The sequence below is a fragment of the Pristis pectinata genome, chromosome 1 (assembly GCF_009764475.1).
Source record: "Pristis pectinata isolate sPriPec2 chromosome 1, sPriPec2.1.pri, whole genome shotgun sequence".
Taxonomy (NCBI): domain Eukaryota; kingdom Metazoa; phylum Chordata; class Chondrichthyes; order Rhinopristiformes; family Pristidae; genus Pristis; species Pristis pectinata.
In genome coordinates, this window is record NC_067405.1 from 59047802 (window position 1) to 59071519 (window position 23718).

Consider the following 23718-nt stretch of genomic DNA (forward strand, 5'->3'; position numbering starts at 1 on the left):
TTTTGACAAACAGGGGTAGTGAGTAACTTGCCGGTAATGTAAAATGGGTGATCTTGTTTCGATTGGCTCTTACATATCCTGCCCATTCTTTAATTCAATTATCAGAAATGAAACCGAACACCAGGCAGACCACGTAACATGCAGCTGATGCCATAAATGCCCATTTAGCACATCATCCAAGGCAAATTTCTATTCCATGTTTTGGAGTCAGAGATGGAGTCATAGCACAGAAACAGGCCCTTCGGCCCACCATGTTCGTTGGGACCTTTTTGCCCATCTGCACTAATCCCATTTGCCCACATTTAAGTCTGTATCCTTTTGCACTTCCTACTTAAGCGCCTGTCTAAGTGTCTCTTAAATGTAGTGATTATATCTAAATCCACCACCTCCTCTGGGAACGAGTTCCAGCCAGGTGCAACACCTGCCCCTACACCACCTCCATCACCTCCATCCAGGGACCCAAACAGTCCTTTCAGGTGAGACAGAGATTTACCTGCACCTCCCTTAATAACATCTACTGCATTCGGTGCTCCAAGTGTGGCCTCTTCTGCATTGGTGAGACCAAATGCAGAGTAGGTGACTGTTTCGCAGAACACCTGCGCTCTGTCCGTAACCGCGACCTGCACCTCCCCGTTGCCAGTCACTTCAACTCCTCCTCCCACACTATCACAGATATGTCAGTCCTCAGCCTCCTCCACTGCCAGGAGACTTCCAAGCGCAAACTGGAGGAACAGCACCTCATTTCCAATCTTGGAACCTTGCAGCCTAACGGGATGAACATTGAATTCTCCCATTTTAAGTAATCCACACACCCACCCACCCCCCCACCATGCTTCTTCCCTTCTTCCCTTTCCTAACCTCTCTCTCTTTTCTCTACCCCCCTTTTTTTTCCTTTCTCTCCTTACCTTTGACCCATCCCCCAAGGGATCTGCTCTCCCCTCCTCCCCCGCACCTGCCTATCACTATCTCTTACCTGCATCTACCTATTACTACCTTGTGTCCACTCAGCCTCCTCTCTTTTGTCCACCTGTCACTGCTCTGCTTTTCCCTCCTATATATTGGGCTTCCCCTTTTCCTATCTTCAGTCCTGAGGACGGATTCTGACCTGAAACGTTGACCACCTGCTTTACTCCATGGATGCTGCCTGGCCTGCTGAGTTCCTCCAGCATCATAGTGTTTTTCATCTCGATTCCAGCATCTGCAGTCCTTTGTTTCTCCAGACATCAACCAATCTCTGTGTAAACCACGTTCCCCTCAAATCCCTTTTACCTATCACCTTAAACCTATTTTTATTAACCCTACCATGGGAAAAAGATTCTGACTATCTACCCTATCTATCCGTGGAATGGGCTGCTGGCAATGGTGGTGGAGGTAGATACGATAGGGTCTTTTAAGAGACTTTTGGATAGGTATATGGAGCTGAGAAAAATAGAGGGCTATGGGTAAGCCTAGTAATTTCTAAGGTAGGGAAATGTTCGGCACAGCTTTGTGGGCCAAAGGGCTTGAATTGTGCTGTAGGTTTTCTATGTTTCTATCCTCTCATAATTTTATAAACCTCTATCAAGTCACCCTTCAGCCTCCTTAGCTCCAGGGAAAGGAAACCCAGCCTTTCCAATTTCTCCCCATAACTAGTCCTCCAATCCAGGCAACATTCCTGGTGATTCTCCTCTCCAGTCCAACCATGGGAGGCTATCCCTCGCTGTATTATCGACCTAATTACTCCTGTCACTGAATGAAATCCTTTCCATTTCCATCACCCATCAGATGCAACACAGCTATTTTCAGCCTTTGTTCAACAGGTCCTGGACTGAGTCTGCCCAAACCATTTTGTGTAGCATCACGCAGCCAAAAGTATGGGCTGAATTTAAGCCCCAGAAGCGATAGGACAATCCATTGCACAATCCACCTCCTGTAATGAGATTCCTGAATTACACCTTGTGATCATTTGTCAGCATATTCCCCCAATAATGTGCAAAGCCAGTGGTTTCTGGATTGAGGGAGCTGATTTGGGAGCACTTCTACTGTATCTGTAAGCATGACCTCATGTTTCTAGTCACCTGTCACTTTAATTCCCTTTCTGAATCCACTCTCCTTGACCTTCTATCTTTTGATTGGGCACATTACAGTCATCCGGACTTAAAAATGATCAACTATTTCTGGTTAATGATCTCCCGGAGCCATCTTTTGAGGATTAGCGTGCCCCATTTTGTCATTTAATACCTCCTCCCAAGGGTCAAGCCTTTCCCTTTGTTCGCTTTCCTCTTACTCCCTTGCCCTGCATCTTCAAACTTCACAGGTTTTGCCTCACATTTTTCCTCGATCTGCTGAAAGATCATTGATTTGAAATGCCAGTTGAGTTTCTCTCTTCACATATACTGCCTGACTTACTATTTCGAGTATTTTCCCTTTCTACTGCCTTCCTTGTTGACGACATAGTACATAACCCATCGGATATATCACCAGTAAAGAGAAGCATTCATTCATTAAAGATCACAATGGCAAAATCTTCCATTCATATATAGCCTTTGACCTAATGCTTGACAAAGAGAACTACCTTAAGAGCTAAATCAGCACAAATGGGTTATCCCACCTGGATAGGTTCTGGGGACAGTTGGACAACATGCTGTAAACGTTCATTGTGATGGTGCCGTGATTCCTCCTCATAGACAATATCCCTCTCGGCTTGAGGAAGGCTCAGGAAGCGTAGGATAGTGCACAGGTTTTCCCACAAGGTTCTGTTCTCTGGAGTCGGGTTTTCTTTCCAGCGGAGCAGCTCACATAACCATCCCTAAGACAGGAAGGTGGAGAAATGAGATGAACCCCTCGCTGGGAAATTGTAATGTTCCATGTTTAGACAAAAGTTACAAAGTATTTTAATCTGTCAAGCAAACGAGTTAAAAAATTGCTCTGTGCAATTTTCTGGTCAGGTACACAAAAATGGATAAAAGTACTTTAATAACAACTTTCTGGGTAGAAAATACATCAGAGCCCACATGCAGTCAAGTTGAGAAATTGCTGGTCAGAACGAAAATAAATCAATGAATCAGTTAATTCTGTTTGCAGTGCAAATAATACTTCCTTTATCAATATTTTAACACAGATTGACCGTACTCCCAGATGAATCTTAAATGACGATTTCTTTTTGACAATTTGATGTAATTTAGATTTAGCAAGAAAGATGAAAGAGAAGTGTGTTTTGTAACTGGGCTGCCTCATCTTACAACATGAATTTAATTGGATACAAAGTGAAGATGGCCTTTTGGAGGGAGTCCAACATGGTGGTGACCACTGAGACTGTTGTAATTTTCATAATAACTATACTTTATGGGCAGTTCCAAAAAGATGCAATTACTTCCCATTGCCAAGAGTTGGGTACAAGTAGTTTCTGGCTCACAGATTAGGTGTGCTTCTTTAACTATTTCATCATATAGTTTGACTATGCACCCCACATCAAAAAGATTATTGGTCCAAAGATCAAAGCCTGTTATACGTTTAAACGTTCCATATTTACAGCTTTATGTTTCTCAATACCATTGATTTTGTAAATCAGTTCCATTCAGTCTTGCATTGACCTGTACGGTCAGATAGATATTACGCATGCATTACTTCTGCTACAAGAAAGGCAAATTGGGATAAAGGCAGTTCCCAGGTTACGAAACAGTTCCATTCCTGAGAACTGTTCATTACCAAACTCTTCGTAAGTCAGAAATGAACAAAACAGTGTGTGGGAGAGGATCCCAGAAACAGCTGTGACGGGAGAGCGAGCAGGCACAGGAAGAGTGGCCGCCAGCCGGCCTCACTGACTAAGTGGGTGAGTGAGTGAGTCTGCTCAGTGCTCCCGTCTCTGCTCGGCTCCACCCAGCCCCCAGTTGTTATGGTTCGGGGGGGGGCGGTGAAGGTGGGTGGTTGGAGAGAAGAAACATGGAAATGTCCTGTTCCCACTCAGCAGGAGATGCCTACAACCCCGCAGCAGCCGGCAAATCTATTCCCATCCATCCCACGGTTTTCTAAATGCTTGTTTGTATGTACAGGATATCCATAAGTTGGGCATTCTTAACCTCGGAGGGCCTGTATTGTTAGTTATCTTACCACTGGATGTCTAATCTTTCCCAGCAAGTATTCAGGCTTATAAAGGTTAACCGTTGATTCTAATGTGATGCTGGCCCTGTTATAAATCTCCTCCCTGCTTCATGTGCCTATTTTTAGACTAAGATTATCATTGAATGACTTTAAAAAATATTTGCTTACTCACTAGCAACTAATGACACTGTTTTGCTAAGAAACCCCCCAATTATGTTAAATATATTGTACAGAATCTTAACAATATTTGCAATGGTCCTGTCCATCTTGAGGAGAACTTATCAGAATCAGAGTCAGGTTTATTATCATCGATATTTGTTGTGAACTTTGTTGTTTTGCGGCACCAGTATAGCAGATCAGAACTTGGGGTCAGGTTTTCAAACCCCACCAAAGTGCACATTGCAAAGACATCATCATCCCAAAGTTTTACAATACATTATATTTACATTACACAGATTGTCGGAGAAAGAGCAGGCTATTCTGCCCTGAAGACTGTCCCGCAATTCAATTAAATTGTGGCTGAAACTAAGTCAATTCCATTTAAATGCGTCTGATTCATAATCTTTTTCACTCTTTTAGAACTGGGGATTGTAATTCACAACTTTCAGTGGTGAGAGGTTCCAGTTTTCCACTATCCTGTTTCCATGTTTTAATCTTCAGTGGTCTCCCTCTAATTTTAAGATTGTGCCTCCTTGTCCTGTATTTCTTATGAGAGGAAAATCTATCCATTGGATTTTTTTCTGATTTCAAATAGAACCAATCAGATTACCTGTGAAGCCACTATATTTAAGGAATTACAAACCTAATTTGTAGCGCCTGTCCTCAATATGTAACTCTTTTAGCCCTGGTGATTTTCTGGTGAATCCGTCTTGCATGCACTGTAAGACTAATACAGTATATCCATGCCAAGGCCCTGGATCTGCCTGTGCCTGTTAGAACACAATACTTTAGCCTCTGTACAACTGAAATATTCTTTCCACTCCATCCCTTGAGATAAACCACAACAATCCATTAGCCTAGTTACACCTGCTTCTAGTAATTTATGTAATGGATACACAGGTTCTTGTCCTCTCCAGAATTCCTAATCTCTTGTTATTAAGAAATTTTTTTGTTTTGTATTTCTTGTGAACAAAATCAATTATCTCACCCTTTCCCACACTGGACTCCATCTGCCATAAACCCTCTCACTGATTTAATATATCTAGGTCCCTTTGTAACCTACAAAAGAAAAATAAAACAGTTGCTGCACATTTGAAATAAAAAAATAGCAAATGCTAGAAGTACTCAGCAGATCAGGCGGCCTCTGTGGAGACAGAAACAGAGTTAATGATTCAGGCCAATGGCCTTTTGTCAGTACCTTCCTATGAAAGGTCATTGATTTGCTCCTCTACCCATTAGGTCCACAGCTGCATTAAGAATACAGGTACATAGTTCCCTGAAAGTGGCAACATAGGTAGACAGGGTAGCAAAGAAGGCACTTGGTACACTTGCCTTCATTGGTCAGGGCATTAAGTACAGAGGTTGGGATGTCACATTGCAACTGTACAAGTTGTTGGTGAGACCACACTTGGAAGGCTTTGCCAGTTCTGTTCACCCAGGAAGGATGGGTGAACAGAACTGGGAAGGATGTCATTATGCTGGAAAGGGTGTAGAAAAGGTTCACAAGGTTGTTACCAGGACTGGAGGACTTGAGTTATAAGGAGAGAGGCTGGTTAGGCTGGGAATTTTTTTCCCAGACCAAAGTAGGTGAGGTCGAGGTCATCTGTACCTTTCATCCAGACGAAGGGTCTCGACCAAAAACATTGACTGTCCATTTACCTCTACAGATGCTGCCTGACCCACTGAGTTCCTCCAGCAGCTTGCTTTTAAATCTGCACACAGTTCACTGCCCTGTGATACTCAGGGAGATGCAGAGGAATCGCAAGACCTATGAAGTCAGATCCAAGCAATTGCAGGAGAGGACAGTAGTTGAGGGGTGGTGGGGAATTGGGAATAATAAATACGTTTGGATGGTAACAGAAAAGCCACATTCATGGCTACAGTTCCAGTTCATAAGAGATATCATTACAGATGAGATACAGAAGGCACAGCTTGCTGACATCAGAGGACAGAATTTACCAATCCATCTGGTAGAATACTATTAAATTGGAGCTTGACTCATGAACCTACAACCCAACAGCACAAAATTATTCCCTCCATTTCCAACTGATGAATCTTTAAGAAAGCCTTTCTGATGAAAAGCTGTGTTGATTAATTTTAGCAACATCTCAATTAATTTTAGCAATATTAGCGCTATAGACTAAGAACCAGGAAGTGGGATGGTCCATTTTGAGTTGGCAGGGTCAAGGGTCGTGTTATGGTGTAAATTGTTATCATTCTATGGTTCACTGTCAGCCAATGAATATCAGCATTTATCCTGCTGGTTATTGAGTATGATGATAACATGAATCTGCAGAGAAGGAAGGACGTTAAGTTCAAGCTTGGACTTTAGTTATGCTCTTGGCCTTCCTGAAGTTAGTTCAGACAATTGTAATGCCTGGGATTTCAGAGCTGGTAATCAACCCCTGTGTACCAGACTCTCCTCAATTAGAACTTTGTCCTAACTGTCAGACCAGGTATCAGAGAATGTTATTTGCTCTGGTTTCCTCCCACATTCCAAAGACGTACAGGTCAGGAAGTTGTGGGCATGCTATGTTGGCGCCAGAAGCGTGGCAACACTTGCAGGCTGCCCCCAGAACACTCTACACAAAAGATGCATTTCACTGCGTGTTTTGATGTACATGTGACTAATAAAGAAATCTTATCTTATCTATTTAGCACAGAAAGAGAAGCAGTGGTTTTCCCAAGACTCTTGTTGTCAGGAAGGAGTCACCCTAGAGAGGGTAACAGTGAGTAACAGACAATTAAGAACAATTTCAAGTTGTAAGTCTTATTTCATAGGTTGAGGTAGATGCGTAATACCGCACATTGTGCTAGGCGGGTGTTCCCAGGGAAGAATGCTGAGACAAACGTCGACTGCCTCTGGAAGATATTCAACTAGTGGAAGGTGAACATTGATCTGCCTGGAACTTGTTGGTCTTCCAGTGCAATGAGATGTCCACGAGCAAATGGTGCGGACTGGCACATTCTGTAGTGCAGGAATACATGCTGAGGGATGGACTGAAGTTCGGTGGAGCCAATGCAAAGATTCTGTGGAGAAAGACCACAGCCTAGGGTCCTTTCACCACTGGACAGTGAAAGGCTAGACCCTGTGTAACAACCACTCAAATATTTCACTGAGCCAATGTTTAACCATGAAATATTAGAGGCACTGACATATTTCAAGGGAATATATTGAATTGCTTGGTACAATGAATGTAGATAATGACACATCCCAATTGTATTTACTTGTATACATTATGAATAAAATATATTTTTGAAAAACAAGTGGTTTGATGGAGGCTATATGTAACATACATTGTACAAAGCAAATTTGAATGACAATATAATAATGTTGCTGTTATATTTGTGTGGATTTGCCAGTTCTTTTCCAAATATGCAGTTATGAATTTTAATAGTTTTAAATTATCATCAGGTATTATTAGAATGCCAAAATATGTTTTAATCTTCCAAGAACCAAGGCTAGTGGATTCTCCCAAACATGCACCAAGAGTGTTCAGTGTAAGGAAAAGTATTGCTTTAGAGACGCTGTAAACATATTGCTACTTCAAAGAATCAATCTCTGTAATTCAATTAGGAAATCAAAATAAAAAATATTCATATGATGTTTATATCCCCAAGTGAAAGATCCATCTCAATTACTACCAAGATAAAAATTTCCATTCGCAAATGTGCCCAATTTACATGCATAGAGTTAATTCTGAAATGCTAATACATAGCATTAAAAAATTGCAATTTAAGATGAAAAGACTGAAATAAAATATTTTTAAAAACAGGATGATAATTCTGCAGGTTTCAAACATTCACTGCAATTTTGCACAATGTTCTACTTTATGGAAAAGAAATCCTCCTGCTTAATGCCTTAGGCATTGGGAACAAACTAAGGAGAGTTGCCTTTGTCCCATGAAACATTGTGGATATATCAGTTCCACAGAGGCAATGGCTATTAGAGAGATGTTTACCTATACTTGATTTGAAATATTCAGAAGCATTTTGATTTTTCAAATAATTCACACAACCTTCTCAATATTTTAAAACATACCCCTTTTAATGCCAATGTTTCTTCCTTTTTATTTACAATTTATTTGTTTTGTATATGGCTTTAACATTATCGCTTCGGAATTAGTGTTGAGATATCAGTATGGGAATGATTACCAATGTAATTAAATAAACCAGACAAATAATGTTAAACATGATAAGAATTCCTACACTAATATGCAATCACTCCCAGTGCATAGTACAGACCACCACCAAGTCTGAAGGAAACAGAACAAATCAAGAAGCAGTGCTTGGGTGATATGTAACCTGGTCTTTGAAAACCTGATAGTAATGTTAAAGGGCAGGCAAGAAAACTTGTTTTCTATAATTGCAAATTTAATGTACTTTCAATATAACATTATATTACTATTTCAAGGTTTTGAAGTTCTGCACAATATTAGCCATGTCTCCTTGTAAAGAGGGAAGTGCAGATAAGGTATGGGGAAGGATTGGAATACCCACTGTGAGCCACAGCAAGATCAAGCATCGTGTTTGTCTTCACTAATCATTACAGCCTAAGATTATCATTGCAGGAAATTCATAGCCCACTCATTTTCCTCAACTCATCTAATAAGAAAGCAGCCTATGCTAGCCTAAAGTAGGGCATGGACAACATTCCCCAATCAACATGCACACAGTCCAAAGATTGAAAAGAGGCAAGAGGATTACTTCCTATGGTAAATAATATCTCATCCAAGCAATAATTTTTGTCTCCTATTCAATGCATTTTGCAGATCAACAGGTGGACTGGAGCAGAGAAGGATAAATTAACTTAGTGTACACTAGGAAGAATAAACATGAAATGAGAAGATACAAAAAGAGTGCTGCGAGGCCTACTAAATAAATGATCCAAATTAGACATAATGAATAAATTTCTTTTAAAGAAATCTCAATTGTGCATTGCCAATGAAACTTTTGTATAATTGGTTACTAGTGGGGTACCCCACCCTCCCCGAGTGGATTTCTCTAACAGACGGGTTCTTTGCGCATGAGTGGATTGCATAGTTTACACCCAGTGATTTAATATTGCCAGTTACAAAAAATTTAAGATTAAATATTTATATAAATGAAACTACTCAATATTATATTTCCTATGATTAAAATCTTACAATGACCCTTGAAATAAAACTGATTAGACATTTGTCCATGATTGCTAAAGCTAATCGACTTCCAAAATGGTCAATAGATCTGAATTTGGGAAGCAAAATATAACGTAGCCACCACAATATTGTGTACTTAGTGAGGTTTAAGCAAGGATAACTTCTAAGCTCAATATTCTTATACTGGAATTTAAAGAACTGTCAACTGTACATTTCAATTCTTTGTAAATTATGAAAAAGTGGCATACTTTGATATATATTGAAGTAATGTACAATATTTAGATTGCCATTGTGTACATCATTTTACACCTGCATGCACCTGCTGTCAAATTCCTCCATTATAAATTTCCACATACATTGATAAAGCAAACTGTTCATATAAAGCTGTCACAATGTAACTTCATTCTCTCACTATTAGGATAACTTCATATGACACTTCCCATAATGCATGTATTCAGAGGTATTTATAACGTTAAGAGCATAATGTATAACATTGCCATGGGAATACTAGTCTAGTTATCCACTGACCTCTAAACCTGTTCCACCTAAAGACATTTGATATTGAACCCCCTTTGCATAACATCACAGGAGATTATTTAGTAATTGAGTGTTTGGGTGCATGTCCATCACGCTTCAAATATCACACTGCCATGTGCGAATTTCTACAACAAACTTTAAAAAGCAAGTCAGAACAAGCAGAGGAGAGGCAACCATTTTCCACTGAATAATAGGAGCAAAAGCTTTGCCAAGAAATTCATTCCTGGTAATGCTAGATGCAATATATAGTACTGGCAAAACTCTATTGAAATCCCAGCAATGGAACTGAATATTGGAGACAGAGTACAAAATTCTACTGCTGCTATAAAGTGTGCTTATAGACACTTGCATTTATATAGTACCTAGCACAGTACTTAAAAGACATGCCTGAAAGTAATTCACAAAGAGAAAGAAATACTCTGACCTCTTAATGACTTGCAGAATAGCCTAATAGAACCCAGCCTCTAATCGGCTGAGGAATGCAGAGCAACACACTCTGGGTCCTTAAAGGGATACATCAACTTGCATACATGTGGAATATTACAGAAGAACACTATACTGGCACAGATTTTGTTGACAAAAAGTCTGAATGACACACATAGTTATTTATCCACAAGTTGGCCATCATTAATTTGGTGAGGAAGAGGTACCCAGTGAATTGTTCAATGATTAGTATCACAACTTCTTTACCTTTTCAAAGACGGCATCTCACAGTGACCCTTCCTATAACTTTGAGAATTTGCCATTACTTTAAGGTTAATTATCCACTAAACTTTTCACAGTAATTTGAGTCGAGTAACAGGGTAGGTACCTTTAAAAAATATGATAATTGTAAATGACTGGTGATCAACCTCTCCATCAGGATGTGAAAAGTTACTAGTGCGGAGTTTCATTCCTTCAAATTATGAGTTATTTTAAAAATAGTTTCAGAAATATCAAATTTTTCAATAAATTGCTTTTTTGTTACTTATCCTTTCTGTCTCTTCTCTCTCGATTAATGCACAGTTTCTTCCCCTTGTTATTTCCCTTTCCACACCTAATTTGACATGATTGATGTGACATTGAATTTCCTTGCTCTTATTGACTGTCAGTCTCAATCCTACCACTGTATATTTCTCAGTCCTTCACCCTCATTTTTAAAGAAATGCACATTTCTCTCATCACTTGCCAAGATCCCAGGTGCTCCTTTGCCCTCACAGATCCATTAAGAGCACAAACTTCCAGCAACTATCCATGTGGACAAATGCATGCATGTATGTACAATCCTAGCTGATGGGGCACGCCACAATATCCCTGTTCTAACAAAATTTGGCCCACTGAGTGTTAAGTGGTCAAATATTACGGTCTAATAAAACAACTTACCCTTCATCCTCTCATGAGCAGCACCAAAGGAGATCACATATAATTTAAAAATTTTACTTAATAATTTTCAAGCCTTTCATCTCTAACACCATCACTTAAATAAGATCATCCAGTTATTACCTCATTGATGTTTGTGGGGTTTTTCTAAGACATTGGCTGTCATATTTTCCTATATCGCAACAAAAACTGCACTTCAAAAGTGGCTGTGAAGTACTTTGAAGGAAAATAAAGGACTTGTATTTTTATTGGAGCTTTCACAACCTCAGGATATCCAGAAGCTCAAGTGCGCAGCTAATGAAGTACTTCTGAAGTGTGGGACTGTGGTTGCAAATTGTGTACAAGCTTCCACACTGATCATAGATCATCAAATATATTCTTAGAGATATTTATTGAGGGATAAGTAACTTTCCTGCATTTCTTGGAACCAATACTATGAGATATGTTATCTCAACCTTTGCAATGTCCTGAGACTGTGGCAGAGGTTATCCATTTTTTTACTCCTGTGGTAGGACTTGGTTCTAATTAGGAATTGAAGTATCACTTCTGCTTCTTGGCCTTTTATTTCATCATCTACTGACGTACCTCCTCCAGCTGCTTGAAAGCTGGGCTTACCACAGCCTACGCTTCACCATAGTGATCATCAATCATGTTTCATAAATGGGAGGGGTTTTTGGTGGCTCATTCTTTCTGGATTTAATTCCCTCTGCACAAAAGGCCACCTTCCACCTTCCACCCTCTCCTCACCACTATCAGTTTTACTTAGGATTCCTGTGTTCTTTTTAAGGATCAGTGGTCCCTGCATTATCAAGATGTAGAGATTGCATTCAATACAGGCAAATGCTGCAACACAGAGTGACTATTGGGACTTTCAACAGTTTGTTGCATTTAATAGCACTTTCAACAAAGTTACTTCGAAGTTTTGTAAAAAAGCTGGAATATAAAGAATGGTGTGCTGGATTTTCAGATGGTAATTCCAATGTGTTGATGGAAGAGGGTGAACGGAAGAAGCTGAAAGTGATGGTATCCCATTTAACATTGAATAATGTCATTTGGTTGGATGGAATGAACTTGGATGTAAAACGCTGTTCACTATGGCTGTAATACAGAACTTATGAAATATCAGTACTAATCCCAGCATCAGCAGGCCCTTTATTGTTTGACTTGTTCTTGTCTCTCCCTACAGCAGAAATACAGAGATTTGATTATCTCCGCTGCAGCAGCCAAGATAGCAACACCAGCTGTTCTCATTGTGCAGCCTCATCCTCACAGCCTACATGTTAATAACCTGATCATTCCATTTTCTCCTTCAACTGCCGGCTGCAGCACGTCGAAGAGACAAAACCTTGTTCCATCTGCAGCAGCTGTAGGAACTGAACTGTGAAGCCACTGGGGATTTATAAACTAATCTGTAACACAACACTGCCTTGTTTTTACATGTACAGGCCAGATTCACACAAACCTGAACTGCTCTCTTCTAGCAAAGAAACAGGCGAAGAAACAATGCCTGCAAACAATCTGAAACCAGGAAACTGCCACAGTACTTTGTTCTGCCTTCCCTCCCATCACACCCCCACCCCCAACTCATCAGCACCCTTGCAAAGGGATCACTCATACTTTGAATTTTTACTTCACATTCTGCAACCATTAATACAACTAGAGTAGACGGTTTAAAGAACAAATTATTATTAAGCTAACTTTAGAAGTTCCTTTCAAGAATTGGGGATGCCAGATGTGCACCAAGTCCCACCTGAAAGATCAGGAGATCAGACGCAGTTGCGGCTGGTGGGTGAGGTTTTGCAACAGCCCCGAGATGACACTGTGCAAAGGCTACACATTGAATTTAAACCCAGAATAAATCAATTCTAATTTACAGTGGTTGCTTCTTTTTAAAAGAATACATTGCAGGTCTCAATGTGCATTATGCATCTTCTGTCAACTGATTTTAAGTAAGAAAGTATTCAATTTGTCCCCAACATGGTAGGTCCTGACCTTGGAGCTATTAGGAGGCAGATTATGTGCGAGTGTGACCATGTGTGCAGGCGTGTGTAAACAAAATTATTATCTGGCAAAAGAGGCACCAGCCAGGATTCAGATTCAATGACATCATGATAATCGAGGAATTCCCTAATGGGAAGCCTAATGGCATCTTTTTGGGAAGTCTAATATTCAAGGTGAAGTAGATTCACAGTAATTAGAGGATTATTAATCCTGTTTTCCCCTGAAGTATTTGCATGACTGATCAGATTAAAGGATCTACATTTCAACAACATGCCCTTCCCAACAGAGCTGGTGAAATTTGTGACAAAGCACAGACTCTGACATATTGAGCTCTGTGTATCCAGCTGGTGTTCTAATCACCTGTATTAATTTACTGATCTGCTTTATTTTTTTCATTTTCAAAAATAATTAAAAATGCTTTGCAGGCAGAGCATTCCTGAATAAGTTGATGCTCTTGGAACCAGAGGCAGGCTGTGTAGCCGAGAACTCGCCCACTACGGTACAAGGCAGCAGCTCCTCCGTAAATGGGACGGAGCTCGAACTCCTGAGGGCTCTGGGCCCAAGTGCAATATGCAGATCTTCAGTGTGAAACAAAGAGTGGCATATTTAATGGATTTGGATGAATTACTCTGTTTATTCTACGGGGTGTTCTGAATAAGCACCCAGTGCTGTGGATGGTGTTACTAGGTGGCTCATGTGGAACAGAATAATGGCATTTCACACCTGTGATTGAATGTTTGCCTGTTTTTACTGGTGTGAAATACTTCTTTTAGTCATGTGAAATGATCGCTCATGCTCACACAACAATACCAAGCAAAATACATAAGCACTATTACAACTAAGAGGTCTGTGCATAAGTTACACATTTGTATAATTGCAATTCTTTTAATGTGGGAATTTCACGAGATGTAGCAGTGAATCTGCATCCAACAACAACAAGGGTTTGCAATTATATATTACATTTTTTAAAAAGAGGCCAATGTTCATATAGCACCTTTTATGGTCTCAGGATATCCCAAAGCACCTTGCAGGCAACATAGCAATCCTGTAGCTTGGGCATTTTTCTCGCAGCAGGTTTGCAATGAAAGCCACGAGATAACAACCAAAACAATGTTTTAGTAGTTGAAGGGCACCCAGGAGAATTCCCTCCTTTTGGAATATTGCTGCAGAATCCTACTAGGAAGCCCGATGGGATGGCAGATTATTGAGCATCTCGTCAGTAAGTCAGCACTTCCAGCAGTATGGCACTCCCTCAGTACTGCACTATAGTATGCTGTCAAATTACAGAGATGAGATTTGAACATCCAAGATTCTGACTCAAGGGGTTACGGCTTTGTGAAAAAATACCCTGAGGAGTTTGATGAGAGGGAGTTTGACCTTGGGCCAAAGGAGGAATTAGGAAAACTGACTACAAGTTCAAACAAAATGGTAGCTATTAAGGAGGAGCTCAAAAAAGGGAGAAAGGGGGAGGGAGAGAGGTTTGGGAGGGTAATTTTAGTGCTGAGAGCCCAAATAACAAAGGCTATATCAGGTATGTAGATTATCAAGTATCTTGTCAGTGGCACAGCTAGTAGAATTGCTACTTCTCAGCTCCAGTGCTACTTGTTCAACCCTAACCTTGGGTGCTGTATGTGTGGTGTCTGCACATTCTCACTGTGACCACATGTGTTTCCTCTGGGTACTCTGGTTTCCTCCCACATCCCAAAGACTTGTGGGTTGGTAGGTTAGTTGGGCTCTGTAAGTTGCTCCTCGTGTGTAGATGAGTGGTAGGATCTGAAGAGAGTTGATGGGAATGTGGGGGAAAAAAATTAAATCAATGTAGTATTAGCATATCTGGGCACTTGATCATCAGCGCAGACTCAGTGGCCCAAATGTGCCTGTTTTCATGCTATATCTGTCTTTGACCCTGTGTACGGTTCCCCAGGCTGGAGTAAAAACAAAGTGGGGAATGTGCAGCTGGCACAGCTCTTGGAAAACTGTAGGGTTTGAAGTTATGGAAATAAGGAAGATGAAGCCAAATAGGGGTTTGGATGCAGGGACGACATGTATAAATTACTAGTCTGGACAACGATTACAGCTCAACAAATACACTGGTGATGTTGGTGGACTGGATAGAGGTGGGATGGGATATGGAAAGCAAAATTTGGATGGGTTCAACTTTATGGTGGTTAACATGAGTTGGGAGAGCATTGAAATGGTCAGGTGGGAGGGAACAAAAGAATGAATATTACAGACAATGGCTGTATCCTTCCCAATATTTGATTTGTAGCGCATCCAGCAGTGGATGTTGAACAAGCAGAGTGACAGCACTGAAAGAATGGAGCAGTCCAGAAAGCTGGGTGATATGTGGAAACCTGGTACTTGGATGATCTTGCTGAGGGGCAGAATGTGGTAAAATAGCAGGGGGCTATTGTCTTGGGGTCCTTGCATGGTATTGCCATACGAGTGAGAGTAGAATCCACTGTTGGCCATGACTAGGAGGGTAGGAGTGAAACTAGGCTAGGGCGGTCACAATCAGCTGGACAACCGATGAATGGCACTGGATGTGGTCAACCATGCCAGAACATAGAACAGAACATAGAACAGAAACAGGCCTCTTGGCCCATGATGTTGCGGCAAACTAATTAAGCTAATGGACACCTAATTAAACTAATCCCTTCTGCCAGCACATAGTCCATATCCCTCCATTCTCTGCACATTCATGTGCCTATCTAAGAGCCTCTTAAATGCCTCTATCATATCTGCCTCCACCACCACCCCTGGCAGCGCATTCCAGGCACCCACCACTCTCTGTGTAAAAAGTTGCCCCGTGTATCTCCTTTGAACTTGCCCCTCTCAGATTAAAAAGATGCCCTCTAATATTAGACATTTCGACCCTGGGAAAAATATACCGGCTGTCTATTTATGCCTCTCATACTTCTATAAACTTCTAACAGGGGTCTTCTCAGTCTCCACCACTCCAGAGAAAACAACCCTAGTTTGTCTAACCATGCTGTAGATAGGTAAAAAAAGAACAAAGAAGGTTCACACCATGCCTGCAGTCACTAGTATGTCGTTTATGAGCTTGATTAGGGCCACTTATTGGTGCAAGGATTAAAAACCTTATTAAGAGAGGTAGACTCAAATATTGGGGAGCATCAACATGATTTAGGAAAGGATTTAATGGTTGGTGATGTTTGCAAGGACAAAGGGTTCTGGCTGGGCATTTTCTGTAGGGGTTTTGTCAAGGTTTGAGAGAGTGGGCATGGTATCAAAGGAAAGGGGGCCTTTTACAAAGTATCCACCAAAAAGGACAGGAAGGAGGAGTTAAATGACCTGAAGTTTAGGGGAAGTAGGATCACAAAATAAGCTCGTAGAAGCTTAGAGAGGAGATAGGAGAAAAACAAAGAAGGTCACGAGTTCTGGGCTAAGACATGGGTAGGATGTTGAATGGATAGCCATTATCTATAAGTGATCAAATATCCTGCTGACACACGGTCATCATCAGGGTAAATGGAGCTTGGGCTGGGAAGGAATCCCCAGGCCATTTTAACACCCCAGCCTCATTAGGAGTTGGCAGAGCCACCTTCCACCCAATGCCAGAGCCTGGGAACACCAGGGATCCGAGGGAATTGCCCCCCCCCCCCGAAATAAAAGGCAGAGTTTGGAAGACTGTGTCACTTGGAAGAGGCAAAAGCAAGGCTGGTCCCAGGAAGCCTTCACAATCCTGAATGAATTTCATTAAAATCTAGCAAAAATAGATAAGGTAGATTCTTAGGCCACTCGGCAAGCACATGCCATCATCGGGCTTGGGTCCATGAGTGCCTCCTGAAGTCCTGAGATAAAATTGCACTGCTGAACCAATGGCATCATCATACAATGTCCTTGGAATGTAAAGGCACCCTGTGCCTGTTTAGAGGGGAGTTGTTGAGTTACAATGGCCGGCTGCAGGAACACAATGCAAAGCACCTGCTCCCACACCACCCCACTCCCTGCCAGCCATTTTAACACAATATGCCCACACAACTTACAGGGCAGCATGGAATATTAGAAAACAAAAGAAATATATTCTAACTTAACACAAGTGCCACTGTTCATTTTAGGTAATTACCACAGCAAACCTACAGCCACTTTAATTACTGTTTTTTTTTCTTCCATGCTATTTTCTTCAAACATCTGCTTTCTTCTAAATTTCAGAATGCGGTCTTGCCAGAAGTGAGTTGCAAGATGATGAAGACCAATTTTGCAGTTTACGCAGAACAAAAGCTGGTTTGTTTTGAGGTAAACATTATCTGATTGGTGTCACTCAATATCTGAACATGATTGATAAAGGCACCGGATGCAAGGTAATAATACAGATCCAAATCTTAATAAACTACTACTTGTGTGGTTGCTTAACTAATTACGAATTGACTTTAATCTGAGGACTACACATGCCTCTCTGGGTCTGTGCAAATAAGGCAGACTGAAATAGTAAGATCAATCAGATGGTGAAATGTTTCTTATTGATATAACATTTGATAAGCAAATGCCCCTCAATTACCCGCTATAATTAAGGCTACATGTGGAGTGCATATTTTTTGTATCTGTCCACAATATCAGTCAATGATAGTGAAAAGTTTGTCTTCTGGCTGGCAAAACGACATGCTTTGGATGGTAATCTAAGTTCGTCCCAACTAAACTAAAAGGCCCAGGAATGGATTTCATTCTCAGTGTATTTTCTCTCATGTGCATCGATTTGGTAATGTTCAATTTTGCAGTGTAGTGTTGTGTTGAGTAAGTGGGGAGCTTTCCAAGTCTTTATTCACTTACAATTCTCCCTAACTAGTTCAACCTTTGCATAAAGGCATCAAGCCTGAATCCAATAACTTTTCATTAAAATATAAAAACCCTCTTAACAATTTATGAAAAGTTAGTAAGGCAAATATACATGTTTCAGAGAACCAGTAGCACAGTACTGAGTTAATCTATTTCTCCTCCACTACTTGGCAATATAATTTGCTGAAATGATAAAGTTCAGCATTTCCTCATTGAGAACTTTGTATGTCATTCACATAATCCTTCATTTATGTCGGCCTGGATGGACATTATTGATGCCATGTCGCATGTAGTTGCCAGAGCTGAACAGGGTGTGAACCAGCTCATCCATTTAACTTCCTAAACCAATGAGACTGGTGATTTAATGAGAAATAAACTACTGAATTGCAGTGAACCTTCTAACTTATGGAAGTTAACCTTCTAACTTAACTTATTGCAGTGAACCTTCTAACTTAAGAAATGGTTGGCATTGCAGGTCAAGACCCTGCATCAGGGGAGACAGCCTGTATATAGAAGTGAGAGGGAGGGGTGAGATAGAGTCTGGTAGGTGATAGGTGGAACCAGATGTGGGGAGGATGATAGACAGATGGAGCCAGGTGCAGGAAGGGGAGGGGGAGGGTGAGTGTTGAAATAGAGGGTGGTAGGTGATAGGTGGAAACAGACAAGAAGTAAAAAAATAGGCAGCTAGAGTCAGGTGGGGGAGAGGAGGGGGGAGGTAGAGACAAGAAGATGATACGTGGTAGGTGGGACTAGATAAGGCAGGGGGGGTAGGGAGATGTGTCTAGATAATGAGGAGGAGAGGGAAGGAAAGGGTAACCAAAGGGTGGACCAGTAGGAGTGGGAAAGGAAGACAGGGAGAGTGGGTTACCTTAAATTGGAAAATTCATTGTTCCCACCACTGGGTTGGAGGCTACCCAAGCAGAAGATGAAGTGTTGTTCTTCTAGTTTGCATTTGGCCTCACTGGCATAGTGGAGAAGGCCGAGACAGACAGGTCAGTGAGGGAACTGGAAGGGGAGTTGAAATGACGTGTGGTCAGAAGGTTAGGATGGCCGCTGTGGACAGAGCGCAGGTGCTCTGCAGAACAGTCACCGAGCCTACACTTTGTCCTGCCGATGGAGAGGAGGCCACGTCGAGAGCACTGAAAGCAATAGACCAGGTTGGAGGAGATGCTCTTTAGCTCTGCTTAAGAAACATTCAAAGATTCTGCTTCCACTGACCTTTGAGGGGAGCATACTAAAGAATCACAAGCCTCAGAGAGGAAGTTTTGCCTCATCTCTGCCTTAAATGAGTGACAACTTATTTTTAGACAATGACCTCTAGTTCTAGATCCTCCCAAAATTGGAAACATCCTCTTCACATCCACCCTGTCAAGATCCCTCAGGATATGTTTCAATCAAGGTCCCTTTCACTGTTCTGAACTCTGGTGGATATAACCCCAGCTTGTCTGCCTGATACACCCCACCCATTCATGTATCATCTTGCAAACCTCCTCTGTGCTGTTTCCATTGCATTTATACTTTGGCTTCCAAATTTTACACACTTGCCTTGATACCTTTATCAAATTAGGTTTTGGAAATGAAGGATGACTTTAAATTAACCTTCCCAGAGGGATGCAACACTATGTCACTCCTGTATAAGATACACCCTGTTTTACATACACATGCGCACACACACACAATGTATGTACCATATCCAATACACCACATCCAATTCATAAGTCTCAAACCGCACCCAATTAACAGTGTGCAACTCACACCCAGCCCAACCAAATCATACCAGATTTCCAACACATGGGAGTTACACACAATCTGGCCCTCACGACATTCCTTAAAGACCAAGTAATTTACACTATGTCGGATATACGATCTAGTCCAGTTTACATGCCCTGTTCCATTTACACAGCACGCGAGTTTCACTGTGTCTGAGTTATATCTTATTCCATTTATCATATGACAAATTTACACCCTGTTTAATTGCAACTCCATCTGTTTCACACCTCACTTGATTTACACTCTGCCCCATTTGTACCTCATTCCACTTATACTTTTTCCAATTTACACCACACTGATTTAAATCATATGCTAAATATATGCTATCTAATTCACATTATGTCCTACTCATATGTCACCCTGTCTGACTGACACCTCACCGAAACTACCCCAAAAGTGTATGCCCAGGATTGAGGAGTCAGCGATTCCAATCAGTGGTCTGTCTCAATACCAGGTAACAGAGGCAACTCTCAAAAGAATTATCCTAGGCCCTTCATAATTCCCTGCAATATCCCTCAGGCTTATGAGTGTGACTATCGAAGTATTCTGGTGAATGAAGACCCGCTGTAGATCCAGTGGTGACTCGCAGCGGAGAGGACATTCAGCCAATGTGTTGCGAAGATCAATACCAAAAGTGAAATCTCTCAAGGTGTGACTGGCAAAGTTACACGTTTAGGCACCCTTGTTTCATTCACACAACTGGAATCGATAGGCTGAAAGATTCTACTGCCTGCTTCAGACACCGCCTGCTCATCACAGAGTGTTGATTCCACGGTTTGCCAAGGCCCTATAATGCGCTGCCTAAAGACGAGGTCGACGTCCTGCGCAGATGGACGGTGGAGCACACCACCGCCCGTCTGCCGCTCAAGCGGGTCGTCTTATGGGCCACATGTCTGGTGGCTCCTAACCCCCACCTGCCCCTTCATTTCACTGTGGTTCTCTGTCAGGGGTAGGCGGGCAAACTGGTGTCAATGGCTAATGCTTCCAGCATCCTCACAGAAGTGGAAAGCGTTGTGAACCTTGCGAAGGGTCCCTTCTGCGCCGTGGACTATTCACACGGATCCCCTCACTACCCCACACCGCGCATCTTGCAACAAAGCCGGGGAACTCCATGGTGTTGTCGGTCCCAGTGAAGCTGCTGGAGATTGCAATAACACACCGCCACCTGGACACTACTCCCAAACGCACTACCTTGTTATCCCAGCTGATAAAGTCTGCAGCCTCGCCATTACCTGCTCCCCTGCTGTGCAGAGGTTCCAGACCAGTTATCTTTCTACACTTCGGATGCACGGTGCATCTCCTCAGTGATTCAAATGCACCGTGCATCCCCTCAGTAATTCAAATGCACCGTGCATCCCCACAGTATAACTCCATGCACCGTCAGCCCTCCTGTGCTGCAGGCGTCTTGACTGAAACCCTTCCACAAGGCGCCAATACTCAGTCCTGGATCCCCCCCCATCCCCCCCCCCCCCCAAATCTATTCGCACCCTGCCTTTCTCCCCTGCTCCCTCACTGCGGAGAACATCTGGCGGCGATCTCCTCCAGGCCACGCTGCGAAAACAGCTGTGGCACCATTGCACGGCAGGATCCAACCATTTCTTGAAAGGGCGAGGGTCCAATCCCTGCGCCGAAGAAAAGCCGGCGGGTGAGCGGGCTGTGGGACGAGCCGTGATCTCAGGTGATTCACAGCAGCCGTGTCCCAGCGGCGCCTTCCTCCCCAAAGGCTTCCTGCGGGAATACTCCTCCTGCTCTCTCATCCCGCCTGCCCCGGCACACAGTCACGTCACAGGAGAGTCCTGGCCGAATACAGATACCCTTTCCAACATACCAGCCGACCCTCCGTGCACTACCAAAGTACCATGGGGAAGGAATCTTTGACACAAAAAATTCTGCAGATGCTGGAATCTGGAGCAATCCAGTCCCGACGAAGGGTCTCGGCCCGAAACGCCGACTGTTTATTTCCCTCCATAGATGCTGCCTGACCTGCTGACTTCCTCCAGCACTTTTTGTGTATTGCGGAAGGAATCTTTGAAACCTTCTCCAGCCAACCCGTGTGTCAGCCCACGCTACCGTGACAGAAATCCGCAAAGTATCCCCGCGAGTTGACGATTGAAGTTGGCCCATGCCTTAATTTGGCATCGGCTTAACTCAGCCCGCCCTTGCAATGAATCCCTGCACGGACGCACGCAGGGGTTCATTTGCTCACAGCCCTACATCGGTCCCCACACAGGTAAAGCGCCCGGCGGTTACCGATGATTTCACTGAATGGGTGTGTGACACCGCCGCCGGTCTCTAGCAGAAGGGGGTTGGTGATGTGGGCGCCTGAAGTTCGCATTCCACTGGCAAACATCGCCACTGACTTACAACAGCCAGCCAGGATGTCAGCAGGGCTGGAGGCTAGCCAGCGCCCTCGCTTACCAGCGGAGTGCAAGGAGGGAAGTCTGAAGTCGGCGCTAAAGAACTTCTGCACAACTCGCCACACCGTGAACGAATAGCGTGCCTATTGCTCGTTTCCCCAGGTCCCAGCACGGCGGGAACCCCACACCAGACCATATCTATAAACTCCACACCAGGTCTATATATAGGTTTGTGGCAACCACTCGAAGGGAAAAAAAAACAAATCAAGGCGAAGTTCGACTAAACAAAAGGAAAAAAAATAGATACTGGAAATCCATAATGGAAACAGTAAACTCTGGAAACACACACAAAAAGCTGGAGGAACTCAGCAGGTCAGGCAGCATCTGTGGATGGAAGTGGACAGTCGATGTTTTGGGCCGAGACCCTTCATCTGGATCAGGGTCTCGACCCGAAATGTCGATTGTCCACTTCCCTCCACAGACGCTGCCTGACCCGCCGAGTACTTACAACTTTTTTGTGCGTTGCTCCAGATTCCAGCATCTGCAGTCTCTCGTGTCTCCAAACTCTGGAAACACTCTGCAGGTCGGGCAACATCCGTGGAAAAAGTATCTGCTTTATGGTTCACGTCCGAGAGCCCACCCCAGTTCTGGCGAAGGGTCTTCGACTTGAAACGTTCACTCTGTTTCTCTTTCCACGGATGCTGCCTGACCTGCTGAGAGATTCCAATACTTTCTGTTTCTTGACCCAAAAAACAGTGCGACCTTCTGAGTTATCAACTGGGCGATGTGGAAATGGTCAGAAACGTGAAATCGGAAACATGTCAAATAACCAGCACAAGAACATTGTGAGTTGAAGGTGAAAAGAAGCGCCAGAGAAGAGCTGGTACGAACCCATCATGAGGTTCATCTTGTGTGAAGCATGGGAACGGTCGGGCACAATGGGCAGGGTGACACAGGAGGATTGGGAACCTAGGGTGGAAGGAGATGGGAGTAAGTGAGGTCGATGAAGTGAGGCAGTGCACCAGGTCGGCGCAGGCGGGCCGATATTAACTTCGGAGTCACAGCTGGCGGGGTGAAGGAACCTACGGTGTCTCCACCAGATGCTCCTCCGACCCTGTCAACACCCCTGGCTTCAGCACCCAGGTATGACCGGCGTTAATAAACGTGGGACCTGGCGCCGGGTACACGGCGTGGTTGGCTGCTTGGCCATACTATTTCACTGAATGGTTCTTAACGCGCCAACACCTCCATTGGTTGGAACAATTCAACTCAAGCGACATTGACACCTCTGGGGACGATTTGGTGGGACATGGGCTTGAATACATCCGCCTCCCTCCTCCCCCGTCACCTCACGGGCACTTGTAATACTTCAGCAATGCCGCGATCGTCTACCTGTTATGTGGAAATCTGTTTGATGATGCTTGGAAGACGCAAGCTCCACACCCGGCTATCCAACAGTTGAGGAGGGGGTGAGAAAGCACCCCTCCCCACCCTGCGTCTGTGAGCAATTGGCAACCCGT

General features: G+C 43.0%; 1 protein-coding gene across 1 annotated transcript in view; it reads right to left on the reverse strand.

Moving 5' to 3' along the window:
• satb2 (SATB homeobox 2) overlaps positions 1-23718 on the reverse strand; it is a 173980-nt gene that overhangs the window by 47975 nt on the left and 102287 nt on the right. Inside the window, exon 11 of the mRNA XM_052020441.1 lies at positions 2591-2788. Coding sequence (XP_051876401.1) covers positions 2591-2788 — 198 coding nt within the window. The remainder of the gene's footprint in view (positions 1-2590; positions 2789-23718) is intronic.